General features: G+C 40.5%; 7 protein-coding genes across 9 annotated transcripts; 5 read left to right on the top strand and 2 right to left on the bottom strand.

Moving 5' to 3' along the window:
• Positions 1 to 408: 408 nt before the first annotated feature.
• LOC108849474 (putative BPI/LBP family protein At1g04970) lies at positions 409 to 2,912 on the bottom strand. 3 transcript variants are annotated; one of them, XM_018623062.2, is made up of 6 exons: positions 2,386 to 2,909; positions 1,884 to 2,023; positions 1,449 to 1,806; positions 1,117 to 1,365; positions 906 to 1,031; positions 409 to 806 (listed from the first exon to the last, which is right to left on the bottom strand). In XM_018623062.2, the coding sequence occupies exons 1-6, from the start codon at positions 2,794 to 2,796 to the stop codon at positions 573 to 575; spliced, it is 1,518 nt and encodes a 505-aa protein (XP_018478564.1). In that variant the 5' UTR covers positions 2,797 to 2,909; the 3' UTR covers positions 409 to 572. The 3 variants fall into 3 exon arrangements, with proteins under 3 accessions (XP_018478564.1, XP_018478705.1, XP_018478631.1); XM_018623203.2 differs by having other exon boundaries at positions 1,884 to 2,061; positions 2,386 to 2,525; XM_018623129.2 differs by having other exon boundaries at positions 670 to 835; positions 2,386 to 2,912.
• Positions 2,913 to 3,135: 223 nt separating this feature from the next.
• LOC130508576 (protein MITOFERRINLIKE 1, chloroplastic-like) lies at positions 3,136 to 4,617 on the top strand. The gene is made up of 2 exons (XM_057004154.1): positions 3,136 to 3,725; positions 3,853 to 4,617. The coding sequence occupies exons 1-2, from the start codon at positions 3,179 to 3,181 to the stop codon at positions 4,506 to 4,508; spliced, it is 1,203 nt and encodes a 400-aa protein (XP_056860134.1). The 5' UTR covers positions 3,136 to 3,178; the 3' UTR covers positions 4,509 to 4,617.
• Positions 4,618 to 4,998: 381 nt separating this feature from the next.
• LOC108851109 (uncharacterized) lies at positions 4,999 to 7,848 on the top strand. The gene is made up of 11 exons (XM_018624530.2): positions 4,999 to 5,147; positions 5,419 to 5,558; positions 5,719 to 5,800; positions 5,896 to 5,963; positions 6,111 to 6,212; positions 6,299 to 6,388; positions 6,662 to 6,736; positions 6,835 to 6,867; positions 6,951 to 7,028; positions 7,131 to 7,187; positions 7,419 to 7,848. The coding sequence occupies exons 1-11, from the start codon at positions 5,093 to 5,095 to the stop codon at positions 7,614 to 7,616; spliced, it is 978 nt and encodes a 325-aa protein (XP_018480032.1). The 5' UTR covers positions 4,999 to 5,092; the 3' UTR covers positions 7,617 to 7,848.
• Positions 7,849 to 8,363: 515 nt separating this feature from the next.
• LOC108812813 (transcription initiation factor TFIID subunit 6) lies at positions 8,364 to 12,717 on the top strand. Its single transcript, XM_018585184.2, has 14 exons — positions 8,364 to 8,552; positions 8,777 to 8,908; positions 9,000 to 9,086; positions 9,353 to 9,454; positions 9,566 to 9,674; positions 9,970 to 10,070; positions 10,148 to 10,285; positions 10,366 to 10,461; positions 10,625 to 10,749; positions 11,070 to 11,202; positions 11,496 to 11,621; positions 11,725 to 11,836; positions 12,077 to 12,395; positions 12,482 to 12,717. The coding sequence occupies exons 2-13, from the start codon at positions 8,783 to 8,785 to the stop codon at positions 12,382 to 12,384; spliced, it is 1,563 nt and encodes a 520-aa protein (XP_018440686.1). The 5' UTR covers positions 8,364 to 8,552; positions 8,777 to 8,782; the 3' UTR covers positions 12,385 to 12,395; positions 12,482 to 12,717.
• LOC108812824 (protein TIC 20-I, chloroplastic-like) lies at positions 12,672 to 14,055 on the bottom strand. Its single transcript, XM_018585196.2, has 3 exons — positions 13,943 to 14,055; positions 13,565 to 13,775; positions 12,672 to 13,427 (listed from the first exon to the last, which is right to left on the bottom strand). Exons 2-3 carry the CDS (start codon positions 13,758 to 13,760, stop codon positions 12,790 to 12,792), a joined length of 834 nt encoding a protein of 277 aa, XP_018440698.1. The 5' UTR covers positions 13,761 to 13,775; positions 13,943 to 14,055; the 3' UTR covers positions 12,672 to 12,789.
• Positions 14,056 to 14,201: 146 nt separating this feature from the next.
• Positions 14,202 to 16,656, top strand: LOC108842672 (uncharacterized). The gene is made up of 7 exons (XM_018615655.2): positions 14,202 to 14,798; positions 15,217 to 15,269; positions 15,396 to 15,432; positions 15,536 to 15,613; positions 15,961 to 16,074; positions 16,165 to 16,244; positions 16,385 to 16,656. Exons 1-7 carry the CDS (start codon positions 14,232 to 14,234, stop codon positions 16,479 to 16,481), a joined length of 1,026 nt encoding a protein of 341 aa, XP_018471157.1. The 5' UTR covers positions 14,202 to 14,231; the 3' UTR covers positions 16,482 to 16,656.
• Positions 16,657 to 17,124: 468 nt separating this feature from the next.
• LOC108842662 (probable sucrose-phosphate synthase 3) lies at positions 17,125 to 22,041 on the top strand. The gene is made up of 10 exons (XM_018615645.2): positions 17,125 to 17,534; positions 17,621 to 17,853; positions 18,341 to 18,404; positions 18,480 to 19,181; positions 19,575 to 19,709; positions 19,785 to 19,916; positions 20,004 to 20,234; positions 20,309 to 21,316; positions 21,373 to 21,500; positions 21,579 to 22,041. Exons 1-10 carry the CDS (start codon positions 17,241 to 17,243, stop codon positions 21,853 to 21,855), a joined length of 3,204 nt encoding a protein of 1,067 aa, XP_018471147.2. The 5' UTR covers positions 17,125 to 17,240; the 3' UTR covers positions 21,856 to 22,041.
• The last annotated feature ends 85 nt before the right edge of the window (positions 22,042 to 22,126 follow it).

Here is a 22,126-nt window from a genome sequence, read left to right as displayed (position 1 = left end):
GTTATTTGTTTACTATTTCATTGGTTTAGTTATTTGTTTTTTCGGTTTACCAATTTGTTTTCTTTTGTGAAGAACATGATACCCGATGATCAACTCTCTCCGATGATATAAATTCAGTAGAGTCTGCTAGAAGAAAGTGTGGATAAGTCAACAGAACCTGTTCCTATTTCTTCAGATAATGAAGAAAAGAAAGCTGTTAGTCAAGAACACAAGCACACCAAAACTACGGTTGAAGATACTTCTTTGATAGTTGGCTTTGCTAACCTACACTACTACATATTATAATCCAGGTTCCTCAGTATATCACAACTTTTTCTAGCAGATTAATCCACCGAGCTGCCTAACTGCTTAACCGATTAATTGGTCGACCATTGTATTACCATATACGACACAGACACTTAACCATAGTAATTACAAAGACATTTTTATTTCATATAAAGAAGAATAGCATACACAGTTTGATCAACATCAAGATACAAAAGTAATATACAGAGTTTTGTTTGTCTTGGTAGTCCAGTCTCTGGTCCAGATACCAGACCCCAATACTGACACTTACAACCGCCAATTGTAAACTATAACAACGTGGTTATCCAAGGCGTAGAACTTGATAGACTCAACTGTGACCGAGGCTGTTGAGACGAATCCAAGTAGGCAACATCGCTGCAAACCGTGATTTCAGAGCTTGAGCAGATGATTTCAGCCTTCTCAAGTGTGAATCCGTGGATTATGGGCAAAGGGAAGCCTTTTTCTAGATGGTCATTTGCATATGGCACAAACACAGTTTGTATAACGGTCCACACTATTGGCTACAAGATGGAATCGAAGAAGATGCAGTCTGAATGAAATCTTTCTTTGTATTATTAACATATTAGAGCCTTTAAAACACTTTGACATGGTGCATTTACCTGAAGAAGATGCAGATGGAGATTTCCAATGTTGCTCCACTCCAAAGACATGGAGAAATCCTCTAATCTCACGCTGCCTCCAAGGTTATTACCCATCACTCTGAGAGCACCCGACCCTCGGATCACCTTCAGCCAAGCGACAGTGAATAAAAATTTAAGGTAGAACAAAAAAAGCATGTACATAGTTGTTATCTCACTTGAAGACTCTTACCAAGGAGATGCATGCTACTGGTATCACTTGGTCTGCTTCTAGAACATTGATTACTAGGTCCGCGTTCACATTAGCTCCCACATACTGCTCTGATATCTTTACAAGAGGAGGCGATGACAAACTGATGTTCAGATTCATATCCTGGTTTGGGTACTTCCTGTATAGTTGTGGAATGATGAACCTCCACCTAGCAGTGTTCAAAAGCGCCTGGTCTGGTATTTTATCCACTACCCATTGCATAAACTCTGCCTGAAATATATAGAACGATTGAAATCCTCATATTGAGAAAGGATCAATACCATGATGAGTAGCAATTAGGGAACTTAACTTACATTGTAGTACAAAGCTGCAGCAGAGTTAAAGACAGCTTCATCCAGCGAAATTCCGAGCATTTTCGAATTTCCAGGGCAGATAGCTGAAGGTGCTGCAGACTTTCTGAAGGAGGAGGATTTTAAGACTTGATTCGTTTCTGTTTTGGTGAACAAGCCGTCGATTTCAAAAGTGATGGATGAATCTCTCAGTATGGGATCGCTGGTGAAAGTGACGTTAAGTGCAGCTTTGTCATCTACTGGGATCTCCTTTGGAAGGCTTTGTAGAAACGAATCAAGGTCTGATACTCCTTCAGTGAGTTTGTTGGAAATCGTGGTCTCCACGCTTGCTCCAATTTGGTCTTTAAATGCATTAACCATCCTAAATTCCAGAGAATACGACAAATTTCAAATGAAAAAAAAATAGAAAAAAGGCTCAATAAGTAGATAATAGCATACCCCTGATAAAACCATGAAGCTCCTCCTTCAAGCTCAATGGATATGTCTTTCACATGGCATCCACACTCCGAAAGAGAGAGTTTCAATCCTCCTTCACTACTCAGCAAGCCTAGCGACAGCCCGATCTCCATGCCTTCAACCTTACCGAGAAGGCGAGAATCAGCACTCATCAAACTCCCTTTTGTAAAACAGATATAACAATGAGCAAACCGACACACCCACTAAAACCAACTATGTCCACAAAACATAAGGGCAAAACAGCACAAAGTTTGTGATGTTCTAAGTAATAACCGAAAAACAGCACAGAGTTTGTGATGTTCTAAGTAACAACCACAAAACATAAGGGCAAAACCATAGAACAGAGATGTGATTTTCTAAGTAACAATCACAAAACAGAACAAAATTTGTGATAGTAAGAAAAATCTAGTCTTTCTATTGTTTCCTAAGTCACATAGCAAGAATCATCGCTTCAATGTCAGCAAGTCAATGACATGATTATTACCTGAACAGATGCGATCCCCTGATCAGAAATTTCCATCGGAGGAAGCCAAGTAGCGTAAGAATAATGCCAATTCATACTCAAATTGCAAGTCGTCCCCGAAGCGACGATGACAACGCCCGTCTCGCCGAGATTAACATAGGACGAGGCGACATCGAGCTCGTATATCGTGAGGTTCGAGACGACGACATCGATTCCTCCTAGGAACGGGATTCTCACTGATTTCTCGATCCTGGGGATCTGGAGAGGTATGATCGAGGCGATTGCTTTGTTGACTAGGAGGTTTTTCACGAAATCGAGTCCGTTTTGAGATATGAGAATTGATGTGAATGAATCGGTCTGCGTATGGGATGGTGAGAAGAAGAAGGTTTGTAAGAGAAGGAAGAAGAAGAAGCACCACCTAATCACATCCATGGCGGAGATTCGAATTTTTTTTTTTTTTTAATAATTCTCACGCCAAATAAATGAAGAAGCTTTGCTTGCTTGTTCTTCAACGAAAGAACAGAACAGGTCACAAGGTTAGTGTCTGACAAGTTGCGTATTGGTCTGGTCTGGATTATTTTTAAATTGCAAAACTACCCTTGTCATTCGATTTGTATTGTTGTGTGGGTTTAATTTGATTCAAATCGGAAGTATTGGGGTAATCTGATGATAAATTTGAAAATTATCAGAAAACCTCATGCCGTTTTATCGTTAACTTATAACACCGCGCTCCGTTTCTCGTCATAGCTCTCGAGTATCATCATCTTATGATGCTTCTTCGTCTTTGTCCTCACAACTACCACCAAAACCAGCAATGGAAGCTAGACTCTCGGAGAGTCTCGGCCTCCCGTCGTCTCCGAATCTCAACCACTGCCACCTCACCAACGATTTCAACTCCCTCGTCACTTACTTCTCCGATCGCACCTCCTCCGCTCAACTCCCCACCGCCGCCAGAACCAAAATCAAATCCTCGAGGAGAAAGCCATCTCCTCCCTTCGCGTCCGCCTCGGTCTCCGATTCCGATTCCAAACCAGGCTTCCTGAAATGGATGAAGCCTGCCTCCCGAAGCAGCCCGAAGATCCAGACGCTGATGAAGCACCTCTCCGTCTTCGAGCGCGCCTTGATCGGCGCCGGAGGCGGCGGAATCGCCGGCGCCTTCACCTACGTCTGCCTCCTCCCGCTGGACACGATCAAAACGAAGCTCCAGGCCAAAGGCGCGTCGCAATTGTACAGCAGCAGTTTCGACGCGATAGTGAAGACTTTTCAAGAGAGAGGGATTCTAGGTTTCTACAGCGGCGTATCGGCCGTGATCGTGGGGTCCACGTTCTCCTCCGCGGTGTATTTCGGCACGTGCGAGTTCGGTAAATATATTAGATGTTAATATACCTTTGTACAGTTACTAACTAACTCTACTATATAAATGAGTCAAGACTAAGTTTGTTAAAACAGTCTTATCAATGGAGTTGCTTTTACACTCTTCTTTAATAGGTAAGTCACTCCTAGGTAAGTTCCCGGAGTTTCCTTCGGTTCTCATCCCTCCCACGGCTGGCGCCATGGGGAACATAATCTCGTCGGCGATAATGGTTCCCAAGGAGCTTATCACCCAGAGGATGCAGGTCGGAGCTAGCGGGAGGAGGTCGTACCAAGTTCTGCTTGAGATTCTTGAGAAAGATGGGATCTTGGGGCTTTACGCTGGCTACTCCGCCACGTTGCTGAGGAACTTACCGGCGGGGGTGCTGAGTTACTCGTCGTTCGAGTATCTTAAAGCTGCGGTGTTGGAGAAGACGCAGCAGAACAATCTCGAGCCTCTGCAGAGCGTTTGCTGTGGGGCGTTGGCCGGTGCGATATCGGCGTCGATAACGACGCCGTTGGATGTGGTGAAGACGAGGCTGATGACGCAGGTTCATGTGGAGGCGGCTAATAAACTCGGCGCTGCTGTGTATTCGGGTGTGGCGGGGACTGTGAGGCAGATACTGAAAGAGGAAGGGTTGGTTGGTTTTACTCGAGGTATGGGGCCAAGAGTTGTTCATAGCGCTTGCTTCTCGGCTATAGGGTACTTTGCGTTTGAGACTGCGAGGCTGACGATCTTGAATGAGTATTTGAAGAGGAAACAGGATTCAGAAGCAGCTACCGTTGATGCTTGATTCTTTTGAGAGACTCAAATTTTAGCAATTATGAGTTCTAGCTTGTTTTCTCAGACAAGGTTTGTCTTAGAGCTGAGTTGTTTCTGAAATTGAGTTGCTGTTTTAATTGGTTTAACTTATTGTTGGAGTATTGTAGTAGTTGCTGCATTTTCATCCAATCTTAAAACCAATTTGTGTTTTGATTCGATTTGTATTCCAGATTCATATTCATAGTCTCATATGATGGAATTCAATTTATCAGCACTGTTCTGCTTCGGTAATTAAGAACAGAGTTTAACGAAGGAAGAGTGTCAAGCCAGTTGCGCAAGTGTCTGGAACTATTTCGAAATGTCCAAAATACCCTTGCCTTTCGATGTCCATATTGCTTTGCCACTTTGGGGGGTAATCTGATTAAAATTGGAAGTTTTCGGGGGCGTTATAACATAAATGTTAAAATATGTCGGAACCAAAACGAAAGTTGAGGTCCAAAAAGGCAAAAGGGTGTGTGGTAATTTTAGTCTCTTCTGGTGGCCAAAGCGTCACGGAACAGAACAATCGAGAAGAGCCAAGCCGGCCTCTGAAGTCTATACCTTTAATCGGAATCCATGGCTGTGCAAGCCGGCGTTCAGACCTCCAAAGTTCTCATCTTGCTTGGCGCAGGTCTTTCTCCCTCTTTCTCTCTCTGTCGCTATGAATATAAATTCAACTGTTTCGGTTTGTATTTGCTTTTGACTGCAATCTAGCAAAAATTTCTCGAGCTTAATAAAGGTTTAGATTGGAATTTGATCTTAAATTCTGGCAATTCGATGAATCATTATGCAGGAATGGTTCAAAAATCTCTGCTTTGTTTTTTTTTTGTTCACAGCTTCAATTATTCTTTTTACATTCATATGACAAACTTGATGATTGGTTCTGTTTTCTATGTTCAAAGGGGTCTCTGGTTCGATTGTACTGAGACATGGGAGGTTGTCTGACCTAATAGCGCAGCTTCAAGAATTACTCAAAGGTGCTGAAGGAGTTGAAAGCACACCTTTTAGTTATAAGTATGATAGTGCCGCCCTCGCTGCTCAGGTATTTTGATTTTACTTTCTCTCTGTTTTTGCGTTAATATTCTCATCACCTGATCTCAAAAAAAAAAAAAACCATTACATTCTTATGCTCTCTGTGTTTTCTTTTCTTTCTGAATCATTACTCTTACAACTTCTTTTTCATTTCTTTTTTTGCTAATCAGATTCGACAGCTTGCAAATGAAATCAAAGAACTAAGTACGATAAATCCAGTTACTATATTTAACGGAGATTCAAACAACAGTGGTAATGGCATTACCTCTTTATGCAGAACCTTCTTACGATTCTCCATTTTTAATGAGAAGTAGATAAAAACTATCTTGCTTGTGCCGCCGATGCAGGCTATGCTTCTTACCTGGTTCCAGCGGCCGCTGTTGGAGCTATGGGGTACTGTTACATGTGGTGGAAGGTGTGCCCCATTCATAAAGTCTATCTATTTTTTCTGTGTCTTCTGTTAAGAGTTTTGTAAAATGTTATTTTCTTTATGCATATTATCTATCATTGCTTTATTATAGCGTTTAAAGGCGCATCTTACTCATTTCTTTCTACGTTGCAGGGTTGGTCATTCTCCGATGCAATGTTTGTGACAAAGAAAAATATGGCTAATGCAGTTGCATCTTTTTCAAAACAACTAAACGACTTGCAGGATACATTAGCGGTAAAAATAAATAAAAAGAAGACATTTTCTCAAAACGTCCCTTGCTTGTTATCGTGGTTTATGACTTTGTGTATTTGCTTATGCAGTCAACAAAGAAACATCTTTCTAAGGAGCTATCGAAATTGGATTGGAAGGTGGAAGAGCAGACCGAGATATCTAAAATGATTCTAAGTGATGTAAGATACCCATCTTGTTTCTCATTTTTCTCGTACTGATGCCTTCAATTTTTGTAGACTTAAGATGAGTGTAATAAACCATTTCGGCAGAGAAACCTCTCTTGCACTTGGTTGACACGCTTGTACATACAGCAGCCATCCTATAAGGACTAGATTCTTACTTAAATTTTCGAGAGTATTCAACTGACTTATATAGGAACCAGTTCACATTCCCTTTTCTTCGGATACATTTGATATGCCAATGCTCACGTGGAGATTTTGATTTTGACGCAGGTAACAGATGTGAAATCAAGTATTTCACAACTTGGGTTTGACTTTCAACAAATTAATGAAATGATATCCGGAATAGTGAGTCACTTCTTTTACCTCTTATATGTGAGCTAAACGTTTTTTTTTTTGTAATTCAAATGGATTAATGTCACTCTCTTATATTGATATTTTTACAGGAAGGGAAGATTGACAGTCTTGAAAGCAAACAAGTAAATCTTATTTACATCCACCAACGAATTGACATAAATCAGTTTTCTTAAAGCTTATTTAAAATGGTTTTGAACTCTCTCAGGATGTGACACTCTCAGGACTATGGCATTTGTGTCAAATTGCAGGAGTTAAAGACAGCGCAGCCACTAAAGTCATTCAGGTGAGAGCTGACTTACAAATTAAGAGCAACATTATCTTACCTTTTGTTCACTTATTGAAAGGCCTGAATGTGAAGTTTTGGTTTTCTGGCTTGTTGATTTAGGATGTTGGTGCGAGACTACCTATCGATGCAAAACCATCTTCTAACAATTCTCTTTCGGTAATGATGAATCAACACTCCTCTTTTTATATCTTTTTGTTTTAAGAAAAAAAGGTTATCCTAGTAGTAACTAAGTGAAACAATTCACCAAAGATCATGTCTCTTGAATTTAGATTAAAAGCAGTTTCATTGGAAGAAGATGGAACTTAAAGTGTTTCTTAGCGGCTCTTTATATTTTTTTATTTCTTTGATTTTTTTTTAAACTAAAAGAAAAAATTATGGAAACTCCAGGGTCTGCGGTTCCTAACAGAAGGAGAGGAGGGTGTAAATGTAATACACAACAAGCCTGTTTTGGAGAAAGAAAGCCCGTTGATGGTGAAACCAGCGGTGGAGGAGAAAACAAAAGCTGCCGTGGTGACAAGAACCAGAGTTCACAGAGCGTTTCCCGGTGGGATATCTTGGGTACAAGACCTTACCAGACAATCATAAAACATATATTTTTGGTGATCTTTTTTACAAAGAATTTACTTTATATGGTCCCAACTTCTGATATACTGGGACTGGGCAATTATTTATCTGTAAGTAAGCAAACTATACACATATTACTACATTCATCAACAGTTTGTGTTGGTTACCCTTATTGTTTGTGAAAGAAAGAGTGTGGAAAAAAGCTTTCACGTATGTTTGAATGAGAATAAAATGATACGTGGATTTGTTCTAATGACTTTCGTGCTCCTTTTTAAACCTAGAGTTTTGATCATTTTTTTGTAGTTGTAAAATAGTATTAGGCTCCAACCAAGGGAATGTGTGGAAATAACTAATTTCTTAGCATTCCTTACAATTTACACTATTTACAAGGAATATTTATTACATATGATTCTTTAATATTTCTTAAGATTTATGGAATAAAAGACTACAATTATTCTTTATGAAATTAGAAGAGGTATGGATTTTTCTTTTATTTTATTTTTTTTCATTCCATTTTTCATATTCCTTTTATTCCTTTTGTGGTTACCAGCGAGAGCCTAGTGTTACACGCTGTTAAAAAACAAAAACTATTTGCTTGTATAAACATTGGATCTTGGTTGGCAGAGATGGAAATCTCCTATCCTAATTGGGCCCAAATAAGGCCCAAGAAGCTTAAGAGTTAGCCCAAAGCTGATCTAACCCGAACCCAATCGGGGGCGTATTCAACTTCAATTAAATACCCGACCAGATGCTGATTCGCTCCTTCGATAATAAACCGGAATCTTAGCATCGGTTATAAAATTCCGACTCGGGAGAGGCTCCGTTTACGAGCTAGTTCTCAAAGGAAATTCGCGTTAAAGGAGAAGGTAGAAGCAATCTGGTTAGCTCGCCGTTCTCTTTGGAGCTATCTTCTGAGTCGAAAACGAGTCTGTGACAAACGCGTGGTCTATTGAAGCGGTGCGTCTGATTTTATCGTTTTTTTTTGTTGTGTGCGCTTCGTTGTTTGTTTCCATAGTGAAATTCGTAAGTCCTTTGTGGTCGAGTTTGGGATAATCACTCTGTATGCAATTCTATCTGTTTTTATTGAACTGCGATTCACTGTGTGTGCTCAAGCGTTAAATCGAGAAAGTTCCATGGATGGATTCACTGTTGAAATATCTTTTTGTATGGATATACAATAGGAGAAGATGAGCATTGTACCTAAGGAAACGATTGAGGTTATAGCACAAAGCATTGGGATTACCAACTTGTCACCTGAGGCTGCACTTATGCTTGCTCCTGATGTTGAGTATCGTGTTCGAGAGATCATGCAGGTTAGTACTCTTTGCTTTCTATTCATGTCTTTGTTGTTCTTGAGCTGTCTTTGAGGGTATTAGCAACTTGATATTAATGCTGTCTTTGCAGGAAGCGATCAAATGCATGCGTCACTCGAAGAGAACGACTTTAACAGCTTCTGATGTTGATGGTGCTCTCAACTTAAGGAACCTTGAGGTATACATACTAGAGACCAGTTCCCATATTCTATTAGCTTCGGTAGTAGTGCACTATCAGTACAATGTTTGGTAGCATCCTATGATGATATGAACATTTCTTTGGGTCGAGTTTATTAGTAGTTGAGAAAGATATATGGTTTTGAGGTTTGACCTTCCTGGTACATATGAATGTCATCATTTATTAAGCCTTGCTTTTATTATATTTCTCGACAGTAGTTAACTGAAGCAAACGCATCTATTTGAGAATGATCATGTTTATTGTAGCCCATATATGGCTTTGCCTCAGGAGGACCAATTCGTTTTAGAAAAGCTATTGGGCATCGGGATTTGTTCTACACTGATGACAGAGAGGTGGATTTCAAAGATGTAAGATGTTGGGAAAGCTAGCATATATACATTGTCTTATTTTTTTTTTTTTGTTTCAGTTGTATCGTATATATGTTCTTCTAATATATTCAAGAAATGTAATAATTCTAGGTGATTGAAGCTCCACTACCAAAAGCTCCTCTTGATACTGATATTGTCTGCCACTGGCTTGCGATTGAAGGAGTGCAGCCAGCTATACCAGAAAACGCTCCTTTGGAAGGTTTGCATCTCAAGTCTATGTCCTGGGTTTAGAGTTTAAAGTCATTAACTAAATTTATTGACATGAAACAAATATTAGTATGTACAGTGACGTTTCGGAGGTGAATTAACTTCTTTCTACGTTTTCCCCCTTGCTAAACTGTGTAGTTAGTGATGTTGATGAGAGATCAAAGTACATATTTGAGATGCATCTGTAAATATGTTTTGAGAATTATCACGAGCAAGACAATTTGAAACATTTCCTTGTTCATCCTCCCATAGTGAATATGTCTTCCTTTTGTTTATGGTGTTTGTAGTCATTAGGGCACCTGCAGAAAATCAAATCTATCAACAAAAGGACGGACCTCTTATTGACATTAGGCTACCAGTGAAGCATGTATTATCTAAGGAGCTTCAGGTATGTCTTACAGATTAAATACAGCAAGAACGTACCTTACATGCATAAGACTTATCTGTTGTTTTCGCTCTTAACAGCTATACTTCCAAAAGATTGCTGAACTTACAATGAGCAAGTCAAATCCTTCTCTGTTCAAAGAGGCATTAGTGAGCTTGGCCTCAGACTCGGGACTTCATCCCCTAGTTCCATATTTTACAAATTTCATTGCTGATGAGGTAACATAATGCACTACCGAGGAAACTTAAAAAGATATAAGGATCGCAATTGCTTGATGTTATTTTCTCTACTGATGCAGGTATCACGTGGTTTAAATGACTTCCTACTCCTGTCCAATTTAATGCACGTTGTCAGAAGTCTTTTGCAGAATCCTCATATACACATAGAACCTTATGTAAGTTGCTGTCTGGATATTAAGAACTATTATAGAATCTTGCAACTTCATTTTCTTTAGTTTTTTGATGTGTGTTTCTTCTAGTTGCATTCTAGACATGCTACGTACTATACAAGGCATGTCATAGCCACGAAGCTAACTAAACTTTTCCTTTTTGTGCCAGCTCCACCAGTTGATGCCCTCTGTTGTAACATGTCTTGTATCGAGAAAGCTTGGAAACAGATTTGCCGACAACCATTGGGAACTTAGAGATTTTACTGCGAATCTGGTTGCACTGATATGTAAAAGGTTCATTCTTTCCCTTTCATTCTCTGTGTTCGTTTTTGGTTAATTGTGGGGATTATCTTACTGAAAATGATTCTTACTGGCACTAATAATGAAAATTTATACCGAGCTATTGTATGCAATATCATGAGATGAATGTATCCGTATACAGTCTACTAATTTCATCCTAGCCGTGCTATTGGCTTCTGGTATTTTTCCGGCTTGGGCTGAAATATCCAATGGGAAGATCTGAATTGAAGAAGTTATAACTTGCCAAAATTTTCTTCATTGTTTGGAAGGGTTTTCGTCATTTGAAATCCTTTGGTTTGAATTTTTCTTTTCAGGTTTGGAAACACTTACATTACTCTCCAGTCTCGTCTTACGAAAACTTTAGTCAATGCACTTTTGGACCCAAAGAAGGCTTTGACTCAGCACTACGGTGCAATTCAAGGATTAGCGGCCTTGGGGCACAATGTCGTAAGTATTTCCTTTACTTTCTCTGATATATTAGCGGCGATGCCTCATTGTACTGCTATCTATCACTTTACTCTTTTCAAGGTTTTGTTAGTTATGTAATTTTCCACCGAAAACAATGTTACCCAGTACATGCACTATCATCTGAAATTCCTTGTTTCCTTTTTCACCATTTTCCCTGCTTCTCTTTCATTTCATAAGGGACTAGGATTTGTATAGTCATAGAACAAGTGCCAGAAATAACTTAAGAGCACAGTACTCTTGCGATGTTAGCTGAATGTCAATTTATTGTGTAGGTACGCCTTCTTGTTCTGCCAAATCTTGAACCGTATCTGAGTCTTCTCGAACCAGAATTGGATGCTGAGAAGCAAAAGAACCAGATGAAGAGCTACGAAACTTGGCGTGTGTATGGAGCTTTACTGGTTAGTGGATACATTCTTCTACAATCTAACTGTAACCGGAATCTCAGTAGTTTCATATATGGAAAACCCTTGAAGAACTTGTGAATTATTATTTTTTCTCCAGCGTGCTGCAGGCCTGTGTATACATGACCGGCTTAAAATCTTCCCATATTTACCATCTCCTTCACCAAGCTTTCTCAATAAGGGAAAGGGGAAAATAATCAATACTGAGCCAAGTAAGTTGCATCAACTAATTCACTTTTTCTGCATAATATGGTTATTTGTGCTTATTTAACTGAAACCCGAAAATAGCTAAAACTTAGACACATGCTTAGGGACTACTGATTGATTGGCATAACCATAGGTTATTTATACAGATATGGAACTAGAACCTTCCCAACCAATCATGTATGGTGCTGTGATAACAATTGTTTTCAGTTTCCAACATCTATTCTCACCCTTTCTGAATATGGCAGATAAGCGAAAGCTGAGTGTAGATTCTTCATCCACTATGCAAGTAGATAAACCAATGGGAGATGACAATCCTCCACAAAACTCTGTTCAACCATCCTCATCAGGACAAGCTTCTGATGGTGCACCTGAAAGCAGAAACGCAAAGGAGAAAGAAGGCAGCAAGGGCCGGGCTATCACCATGAAAGCAATCCTTGATCAGGTCTGGAAAAATGACCTCGATTCTGGAAGGCTCTTGGTGAAACTGCACCAACTCTATGGTGATAGGATCCTTCCTTTCATCCCTTCTACAGAGATGTCATTATTCCTCTAAACCGTTAAGAGGTACGTTTGCGGTGACAATTCATGGTTCTGAGCTTGTAGTGCTCAAAGCACCATCTGATTTATCTTTCATCTGTTCTATGTTGCAGCGATAATGTCATCCATAAACTCCCTGAGCATCTCGGGCTTAGGAGAAGAAGCCTACCTGTTGTGCTTTGACGGCTTCTTACAATGTATAAACTGAACAAGTCTGATTAACACTATTTGTTTGGTTTCATAGCAATTCCATGTTTGTTCAAAAGTTGAGACTTTGACGATTGAGTTAATGTAACGGTAAAATGTTTGAAACATAACTGTCATTTAACAAGACACATAGTTGTTGCAGATACAAAGGTCTAACAAACAGATTATTAAAACGAAGAGCGACAACGATCTAAAATGCAACAATATCTTCGTATTAGTCGTACGGAATCTGGATATACGCAGCATCACAGACAAATGGGATGTCCGCGTACATACCCGCAAGTGCACACCTTATGCTCTCAAGGACGGTAAACAGATATGCAAACGCAACAGCAGTCCAGAAATGCATCCCAAACTTACCCCAATAGAGTCCAAGAGGCATCCACTTGCTGACAGTTCCCACCACCTGAAGAGCGATTTCAAGCAGCATACCCATCACCACATGGAACCTGAAGAAGTGAGGCCATTCTTTTCTTCTCACAACCCCAAGGTAAGCTACAAAGAAGTAAGCCATGAGGAACCAGCCCGGTAACTTCCCTAAGGCGCTTAGAAACGGGTAGGTCAAGAACTCGAAATCTTCAAGGAAAGGGTGGAGATGGTAAGCGGTTTCTGCGTACATCCAGGTTTCGTGCAGCGGCATCAGGTAAGGTAGGCATGCCAAAGTTCTCCACCACCATTGTGGCTTTTTGGTCATTGGAGGAAACCGGAAGCTGGAAGGTACATCTTTTGATGCTCTTGGGGACAAAAGGGTTTTCCTGCGCACGGGTAACAAAGGTAATGTACTAGACAGACTACCTTGTTCCCCATTCAGAAGGCGAGAAGACGAAGCTGAGAGATATGGCAGAGGCACACCTGAAACGACAAAAAAAAAAATACAAGGTTGAGTAGAATAAACAAAAGCATGAACTTTGAAATACTAAAGTCTCTTGTCCTAGTTAAAGTATCATTGAGGCAATCTACAGATATATGAATAGAAGAAATTCACATACCTCTTTGTACACTAGGCTGAAGCCCATTAAATGGTAAAGGTGAGCCCAAAGAGTTCTTTATGACAGACAATGAACTTGGAGCAAGACAACGTTGAGACTGTCCTGATGTTATTGTAGCTCTGTATGAAGAAGGCTTGAACCCCCAAGAGCTTGTCAGAGCATGTGAAGTTAACGTGCCGCATCCACTTATCATCATTACCAACTAAACAACCTATAGAAAACAACAAGTTGAAACTTTTAGATTCAATTACAAGATCAGCTACAGCCTTTCAAACCTATCCAGCTCTTAGAACCCAGAAATGAGAAATCAAAACACAAACTAATAAAATTTGAAAACTTTGTTAAAACCTATGAGATGATTAAGACGGAAGAAGTTACCGTAACTTTCGCTGGAGTGTAGAGAGACGAATAAGGGTTTTATCGTGCATTCACCTATACTTCATCCTCTGGAATGCTATCTCCTTCACTCTTCTCCAAAAAACAAAAAGGAAATGAATCTCTCTATCGCAAGTATTAATACACTGAGGCCCATCTAATGCAAGTTTACACTAATACCCATTTTGGCCCATTTAGGCCCAAAACTTAACCTTCTGCATAGGCAAGAGGCTTCGGGGAATATTAAACACTGACGAAATTTGAAACTTTTCACTTCTCTTCCGCCGTCGGAATGTCGTCGACTCCCGATCCCAACTCCTCCTTCGCATCCGTAGCGGCGTCTCCCTCTCTCGTCACCGCATCCGAAACTCCGGCGACACCTGCAAACAACGTCAGAACAAATCCGTCTCAGCCACCACCCGCTCCACCGCCACCGTCTTACAGATCCATAGCTCCGGTTCAGCATGCTAATCCGATCCAACAAACTCACAACAACCTCCAGGCACAGTCAATCCCGAACCGACGCCCTAATTCGCCTCACCGTCAGCAAGACCCCTCGACGGTTCTTTACCCGTTCGCTCCTCCTCCGTCGGGTCGAGGAGGGTTCTCGGTCCGACCCGTTCGGATGAGTTCGCCGTTAGTCGCTTCCGCCGCTCCTCCTCCTACCGTGACGGCGGCGGGTAATCAGAGCGGTTATACTCTTCGCCCGGGTTTGGCTTACAACCACCGATTAGCGGAATCCATGATGCAGTTCATGAGGGCGAGGAATCCTCCTCAGATTCATCATCATCAACATCATCAGCTTTCTCATCCCGGGTCGGGTCCCATGAGAGGTGTTCCTCACTTTCTTCAACCGCGGGTGAGGTTTTGTTTTCATTTGTAGATGATTGGTGGATATGATTGTTAGGGATGATGCTCGAAATGACTAATGCATTTTATAGTTTTATTTTACTTTTGTTTCATTCAATTAGCATTCTCTATGTGACAAAAATATCATAAAGTTTACATTTTGATCAAACTGGCACTTTTTTTTTAAGTCTCTTGTGCTCCTTTATGATTCATGGATCTAATATTATCTTTGTATTTTAGGTTCCTTTTCCTGCTATGTATGTGGTCATAGTTTTGATTTACGGTTGTTTCTAATTTGGTCTCTTAATTTATCTTTTCTGCAATGTGGAAGACTTTAAAAACTCCTTTTTTTATATCTCAGTAAGTGTTTAAAAGCTGTATTGCTCTTAATATACATTTATCTCAGTTTTGTAAATTTTGGTACGTAGGTTGCCCCTCCCCCAACTTCAATTCTAGACACTGGCAGGAATAAAAATGCCAGGTGAACATTACATTTCTCTACTTTGATATTATCTTCTTCTTTTTTTTTTCTCTCTTTAGTGCATAGAGTTAAAACATGTTCTATAAACTGAGCTATCTTCCTGTTTCTTTTTTTTCGTGTTATTAGAAAGCGGGACGCGCTTGTCCTTGTTAGAGGGAGAAAGGTAAAGCCTATTTTTTTTTGTTTTTTTGAACTGCTGGATTGACAATGTGGAGAAGAGTCTTTTCAGAAGACTTTGGTTTGTGATACTTATCATGCTTTTCCAGGTTAGAATCACTGATGATGCTTCTCTTTATTCCCTTAGTCGATCCTGGTTGAGAAATGGTGCCCATGAAGGAATGCAGGTTCGCCCCATCACTTTGTGTTCTACTGTTAATAGTATATGCAAAAAGCTCAGTTTCTTAGATGTGGCACAAAAAAAAATCATGGTTTGTAGTACTTTTGGGGATCTTGCTTTGCTGGTGACTTAATTACTTTTGACTAATCCTCCTCTAACTTCATGGTTTTGTACATTTGGGATCTTGTTTGATATATAGTTTGTTGTCTCTTTCCCCTTTTGGTTTTGAAGGCAACCTTTAGTTAAATGATCGTCAATTGGCGACTTTCCGTTTTATAATGAAAATATGCAGTTTTTGATTTGCCAGCATAAACCATAGGACCTAATCTAACATGCAGCTTCTCTGTTTAACAGTCGCAAAGGAGCGATACAATGAAACCGTTACCAAAGCCTTTACCTCTGGATGTGATGGAAGCAGCTGTGCCGAACGATACAGCTGAAAAAACTACTGATGATGAAGATAAAGAGGTATGTGTGTTTTCTCCCCGAGAACTATATTTTTCTTGAACAAAAACAAAATGATGTTCAACTGAGCGATTTTCTATTATATGATTTTAGGACGAGGAATCTGTGAAGGAATTAACAGAGAAGGATCTTTTGCAAGGACACATCGAGCGAGCTAAGAAGGTCCGCGCACGGTAAGTTCCACAGTAGTTATCTCTCTGTAGCATCTAAACGATGTTCACCGAGCCAGATGAGATTCTTTGGATTGGATTGGATTGGTTAGCTGAACATTTTGGTAAATCCAAAAAAAAAAACGGGTCTGGTTTCGTTTCAGATTAAGAGAAGAACGGTCGAGGAAGATTGCGAGGTACAAAGGAAGACTGGCTCTTCTTCTGCCACAATCCGGAGAGCAGTGCACGAAGAACGATTAAAAGTTCTGTACTTTAGGATCCTGAGGCATTTACATGATTGTTGTTAATTTTAGCATAGCACGCACGTACTGTACGTCTAGGAAGGTGTGCTCTTTCTCTCATATAGATATGAATATCTTTTTTATATGCATTCTCTAATAGATTTGTTTCTTTTGTTATGTATCTTTTTACTTCATTTGGTCATTTGCAATTCTCTTTATTCACCTCCTTAACCCATGAGGTATATGCCATCTAGTTTTGTCAAAATAAAAAATATTAATCACATAAAATTCAAAACTATATTTTAACAAATTGAGTTAATTAGCTATTAGTACATACCTAACCAATTAAAATTCATCAAATTTTGTGAATTATTATATAAGACTCATTATTAACCATGACAAGTGTTAGATTATAAGTAGAAAGAACTGGTTTTGAGGGAGAACCGCAGGAAGAATCGGACAAGAGAACATAACTAACTGTCCTTTTTCTTCTCTCTTACCGTTACATTGCCACGTGATGACATTGATGCCGTAAACGTGTCACCGTCTCGATGGCTCCACCGTTTACTACTCTGATCTCTTCACGCTCAATCCGCCATTTATGTAAAAGAGATCCTAAGCAGCCACACATCACCCTTTTTTATCCTCTCTCTCTCTATTGTTCAACACTTTCTTTTGGTCTCTCACCTCTCTGTTTCTTTTCCACACTTTTAACCTAACTCCTCAGTTTCTTAAGAGAGACTTTTCTCGGGGGAAACAGGAGAAGGAAACCTCCAAAATGGCGGGGAACGAGTGGATCAATGGATACTTGGAGGCGATACTTGACAGCCAAGCTCAGGGGATCGAAGAAACACAGCAGAAACCTCAAACGTCCGTGGCTCTGAGAGACGGAGAAGGTGATTTTTTCAACCCTACCAAATACTTCGTTGAGGAGGTCGTCAGCGGAGTCGATGAGACCGATCTTCACCGGACTTGGCTCAAAGTGGTGGCCACTCGGAACTCCCGTGAACGAAACTCTCGCTTAGAGAACATGTGCTGGAGAATATGGCATCTCACTCGCAAGAAGAAGCAGGTACGTAATAATACATCACTGCATGTGTGTTGTGTGTGTATCATTGCGTTGATTATGTTATGAATGAAATTAACATTTTGTTACAGTTAGAGTGGGAGGATGCGCAGCGAGTAGCGAACAGGAGATTGGAGAGAGAACAAGGGAGAAGAGATGCGACGGAGGATTTGTATGAGGATCTATCAGAAGGAGAGAAAGTAGACGGTGCTGGAGAGATTGTTCCACCTGAGACACCTAGAATTCAACTGCAACGCAACTCATCCAGTGTAGACATCTGGTCTGATGATAAAAAGGAGAATCGTCTTTACGTTGTCCTCATCAGGTATGTTACCTTTTGTATCCTTCCTGCTTCCCATTGATTGACTGTAATGACTAGGCCTGCGGGTAGTTCGGTCATGTAGTAGTTCTTATTCGGATAGTTCGGTTAATAAAACTTTTTAGTAAACTAACTGAAGTTTCTGGTTTCAATTATATTTCTGTTAAAGATTTGGTTAAATTCCGGGAATTTCCGGTAGTTTGGTTATTTCGGTTCGAATTTGGGTTAGTTCGATAATTCCGGTTAACATGTGGTTAAATTTAGGTAATTCGGATTGTTTGGTTATTTCAGTTCGAAATTTTGGTAGTTATTTTTGGTTAACATTTTTTTTTTTGAAAAACCCAACTAACCGAAAAACGAAGCTTTTTTTTTTATAAACATGTTGAATCGAACTGAACCGAAATTCTCACTGAACTAACTAAGTTCGGCTCATTTTGGCTGGTTCGGTTCAGTTTCAAAACTCAGGCCTAGTAATGTGTGTTGATTGTAACAGTTTGCACGGATTGGTTCGTGGTGAAAACATGGAGCTTGGCTGCGATTCTGATACTGGTGGACAGGTACCTTGTTTTCCAAGCTTTCCATAAGCTCCAGATCTCTTGAATCTAGGGGTTTAACTAGTTTCGAATTGTCAGGTGAAATACGTTGTGGAGCTGGCTCGTGCTTTAGCGAGAATGCCTGGTGTGTACCGTGTAGATCTCTTTACACGCCAGATATGCTCGTCAGAAGTTGACTGGAGCTACGCAGAGCCAACTGAGATGCTAACGACATCTTCCGCTGAGGATTGCGACGGAGACGAAACAGGAGAAAGCAGTGGAGCTTACATCATCAGGATACCGTTTGGTCCACGAGATAAGTACTTACCAAAAGAGATTCTCTGGCCTTACATCCAAGAGTTCGTCGATGGAGCCTTAGCTCATATCTTAAACATGTCAAAAGTCTTGGGAGAACAGATTGGGAAGGGGAAACCCGTGTGGCCATACGTGATACACGGGCACTACGCTGATGCAGGGGACAGCGCAGCTCTGCTCTCAGGTGCGTTGAACGTTCCTATGGTCTTGACGGGTCATTCGCTAGGAAGAAACAAGCTTGAGCAGCTTTTGAAGCAAGGGAGGCAGTCGAAGGAGGATATAAACTCGACGTATAAGATCAAGAGGAGGATTGAAGCTGAGGAGCTTTCTCTTGATGCTGCGGAGCTTGTTATAACGAGTACACGGCAGGAGATTGATGAGCAGTGGGGACTTTATGATGGGTTTGATGTTAAGCTTGAGAAAGTGTTGAGAGCTCGTGCTAGACGTGGTGTTAATTGTCACGGAAGGTACATGCCAAGAATGGCGGTAAGTATACACTGACCAACTTTTCATCAATGTTCTTAAAATCGATAGGCAGCAATGGCCAAAACTATTTAAAAAAAAAATCAATTTATACAATTAAAATCAGTTAAAATTGGTCTGAATCGATCTAAATTGGTTTAATCAAGTAATAATGTTAGTGCAAATCCATAAATTTGTCTCTTCTATTTAATGATTCATAAAAAATTCTTTAAAATTAGATATAAGTAAACTAAAATATCTTATATTAATGTAATGAATATATATCAATATTTTTTAATGTCTAGGCTCTTACACCTAGTTACACATCTCAATTTTTTGAACATTGCTTATGATTATGAAGTAAGATTTGAGTTAGTAAAAAGAAAATTTGAGTTAATGAATGAGTCTGTTGTGCAGGTTATTCCACCAGGAATGGATTTCACAAACGTTGTGGTTCAAGAGGAGACACTTGATGGGGATGGAGAGTTAGCTTCCTTAGCAGGAGGAGCCGAGGGATCTTCTCCTAAAGCGGTTCCAACTATATGGTCTGATGTGAGTTTTCATAAAGCTTCACTACTTTCTTTCAAGGTTTGCTTTGTGGATTGTGTTTGATGTTTTCGCTGGCAGGTTATGAGATTTTTCACAAACCCTCACAAACCAATGATCTTGGCATTATCAAGACCAGACCCAAAGAAGAACATAACCACTCTTTTAAAAGCCTTTGGAGAATGTCGACATCTACGGGAGCTAGCTAATCTCGTAACTACTGATATTAACTAACGCCAAGAAAACAAGATCCTCTGTTTTCTGAAGTTTTTTTTTTTCGTTTTCTTTTGGTTTTGGCAGACTTTGATTATGGGGAATAGAGATGATATAGATGAGCTTCCATCTGGAAATGCGAGCGTTCTTACAACCGCGTTGAAACTCATTGACAAGTACGACCTCTACGGGTCTGTTGCGTATCCTAAACATCATAAACAGTCTGATGTTCCTGACATATACCGATTAGCTGCAAATACAAAGGGTGTTTTCATCAATCCTGCTTTGGTCGAACCTTTTGGCCTTACACTCATTGAGGTATAGTCTCTTCTTGAATGGAACTATAAAACATTTATAATATTTTCTTTAACCAATTTTTTTTAAAAATGCAGGCTGCTGCTCACGGGCTTCCCATGGTGGCTACCAAAAATGGAGGACCGGTGGATATACTTCAGGCATTGCACAACGGTTTGCTAGTGGATCCACACGATCAAGAAGCAATAGCCAACGCGTTGTTGAAGTTGGTATCAGAGAAGAACCTATGGAACGAGTGCAGGATCAACGGTTGGAAGAACATTCACCTGTTCTCATGGCCTGAGCATTGCCGGACTTACCTGACTCGCGTTGCCTCGTGCCGTATGAGACACCCCCAGTGGCAGACTGATGCAGACGAAATGGCGGCTCAAGAGGACGAGTGTTCGCTCAACGACTCTCTCAAAGACGTTCAAGACATGTCTCTGAGACTCTCTGTGGACGGAGACAAACCTTCCTGGAACGCGTCTCTTGACCCACCGAATAGTAACGATCCGGTTAAGCAGATCATGAGCCGGATGAAGCAACAACCTGAAGCCAAGAGTAAACCGGAAGTGCAGCAGGGGAAGAAGCAGGGGGATAACGTGGGGAGCAGGTTTCCTGTTTTGAGGCGGCGCGAACGGCTGATAGTAATAGCTGCTGATTGCTACGACGAGGAGGGAGCGGTGGATGTGAAATCTATGGTGACGATGATTCAGAACATCGTCAAAGCCGTGAGATCGGATCCTAAGATGGCTAAGAACTCTGGTTTCGCGTTGTCCACTTCGATGCCGCTTGACGAGTTGACTAGCTTCTTTAAGTCCGCCAAGATTCAGGTGAGCGAGTTCGACACGTTGATATGCAGTAGCGGGAGCGAAGTTTACTACCCGGGAGCTGAAGAAGGGAAGCTTCTTCCTGATCCTGACTATTCCTCGCATATAGATTACAGATGGGGTAACGAAGGGCTTAAGAACACTGTGTGGAAGCTGATGAACACAACAGCTGTTGGTGGAGAAGCTAGGAACAAGGGCTCCCCGAGTCTTGTCGAGGAGGATAAGCCATCGAGCAATGAGCATTGCGTTGCTTATTTGATCAAAGATCGTTCCAAGGTAAAGTAATGTTTCTCATTAAATGGTTATGCAGTATCTAATTAGGGTTTGTTCAGGTGATGAGAATTGATGACTTGCGTCAGAAGTTACGTCTTAGAGGACTTCGTTGTCATCCTATGTACTGTCGGAACTCAACAAGATTGCAGATCGTTCCTCTTCTTGCTTCTAGATCGCAAGCTCTTAGGTACTTTAATATTACGACAACGCTACGACACCTACGTTACATATGTCGTGAGATCTTGACTGTCTATTTGCGGTGCAGATACTTGTTCGTGCGGTGGAGGCTGAACGTGGCGAACATGTACGTGGTGGTAGGAGAACACGGCGATACAGACTACGAGGAGCTGATCTCAGGCACACACAAGACGGTGATCGTCAAGGGGCTCGTGACTTTGGGTTCTGATGCTCTGCTCCGGTCAACAGACCTTCGAGACGACATCGTTCCGTCAGAGAGCCCTTTTATCGGTTTTCTCAAGGCTGACTCGCCGGTTAACGAGATAACCGACATTTTGAAGCAGCTGTCGAAAGCCGCTGGTTGATTCTACTCACCGGTTCGACCTTGTAGATTCTATTAGGATTTAATAGGATTCTAGAAAATAAAAATTACAAACAATTATTGTCATTTTGCAATTATTCTATTTATGTGTTGTTTGTTTTGGTCAAATGGAGGTATTATATGATGGAAAATAAAAAAGAGAAGGAATAAAACTTTGTTTTTATATAAACTGAAGTCTTTTACTATTGGAAATATATAAAAGTCGTGATTGTAATTTTCCATAAAATAAGAAAGACCAAAAAAATCTATCTGTT

This window comes from Raphanus sativus, chromosome 1, assembly GCF_000801105.2.
Source record: "Raphanus sativus cultivar WK10039 chromosome 1, ASM80110v3, whole genome shotgun sequence".
In the NCBI taxonomy this organism is placed as follows: domain Eukaryota; kingdom Viridiplantae; phylum Streptophyta; class Magnoliopsida; order Brassicales; family Brassicaceae; genus Raphanus; species Raphanus sativus.
Note: the sequence above shows the minus strand (reverse complement) of the source record. Positions and strands in the feature narration are given on the sequence as shown.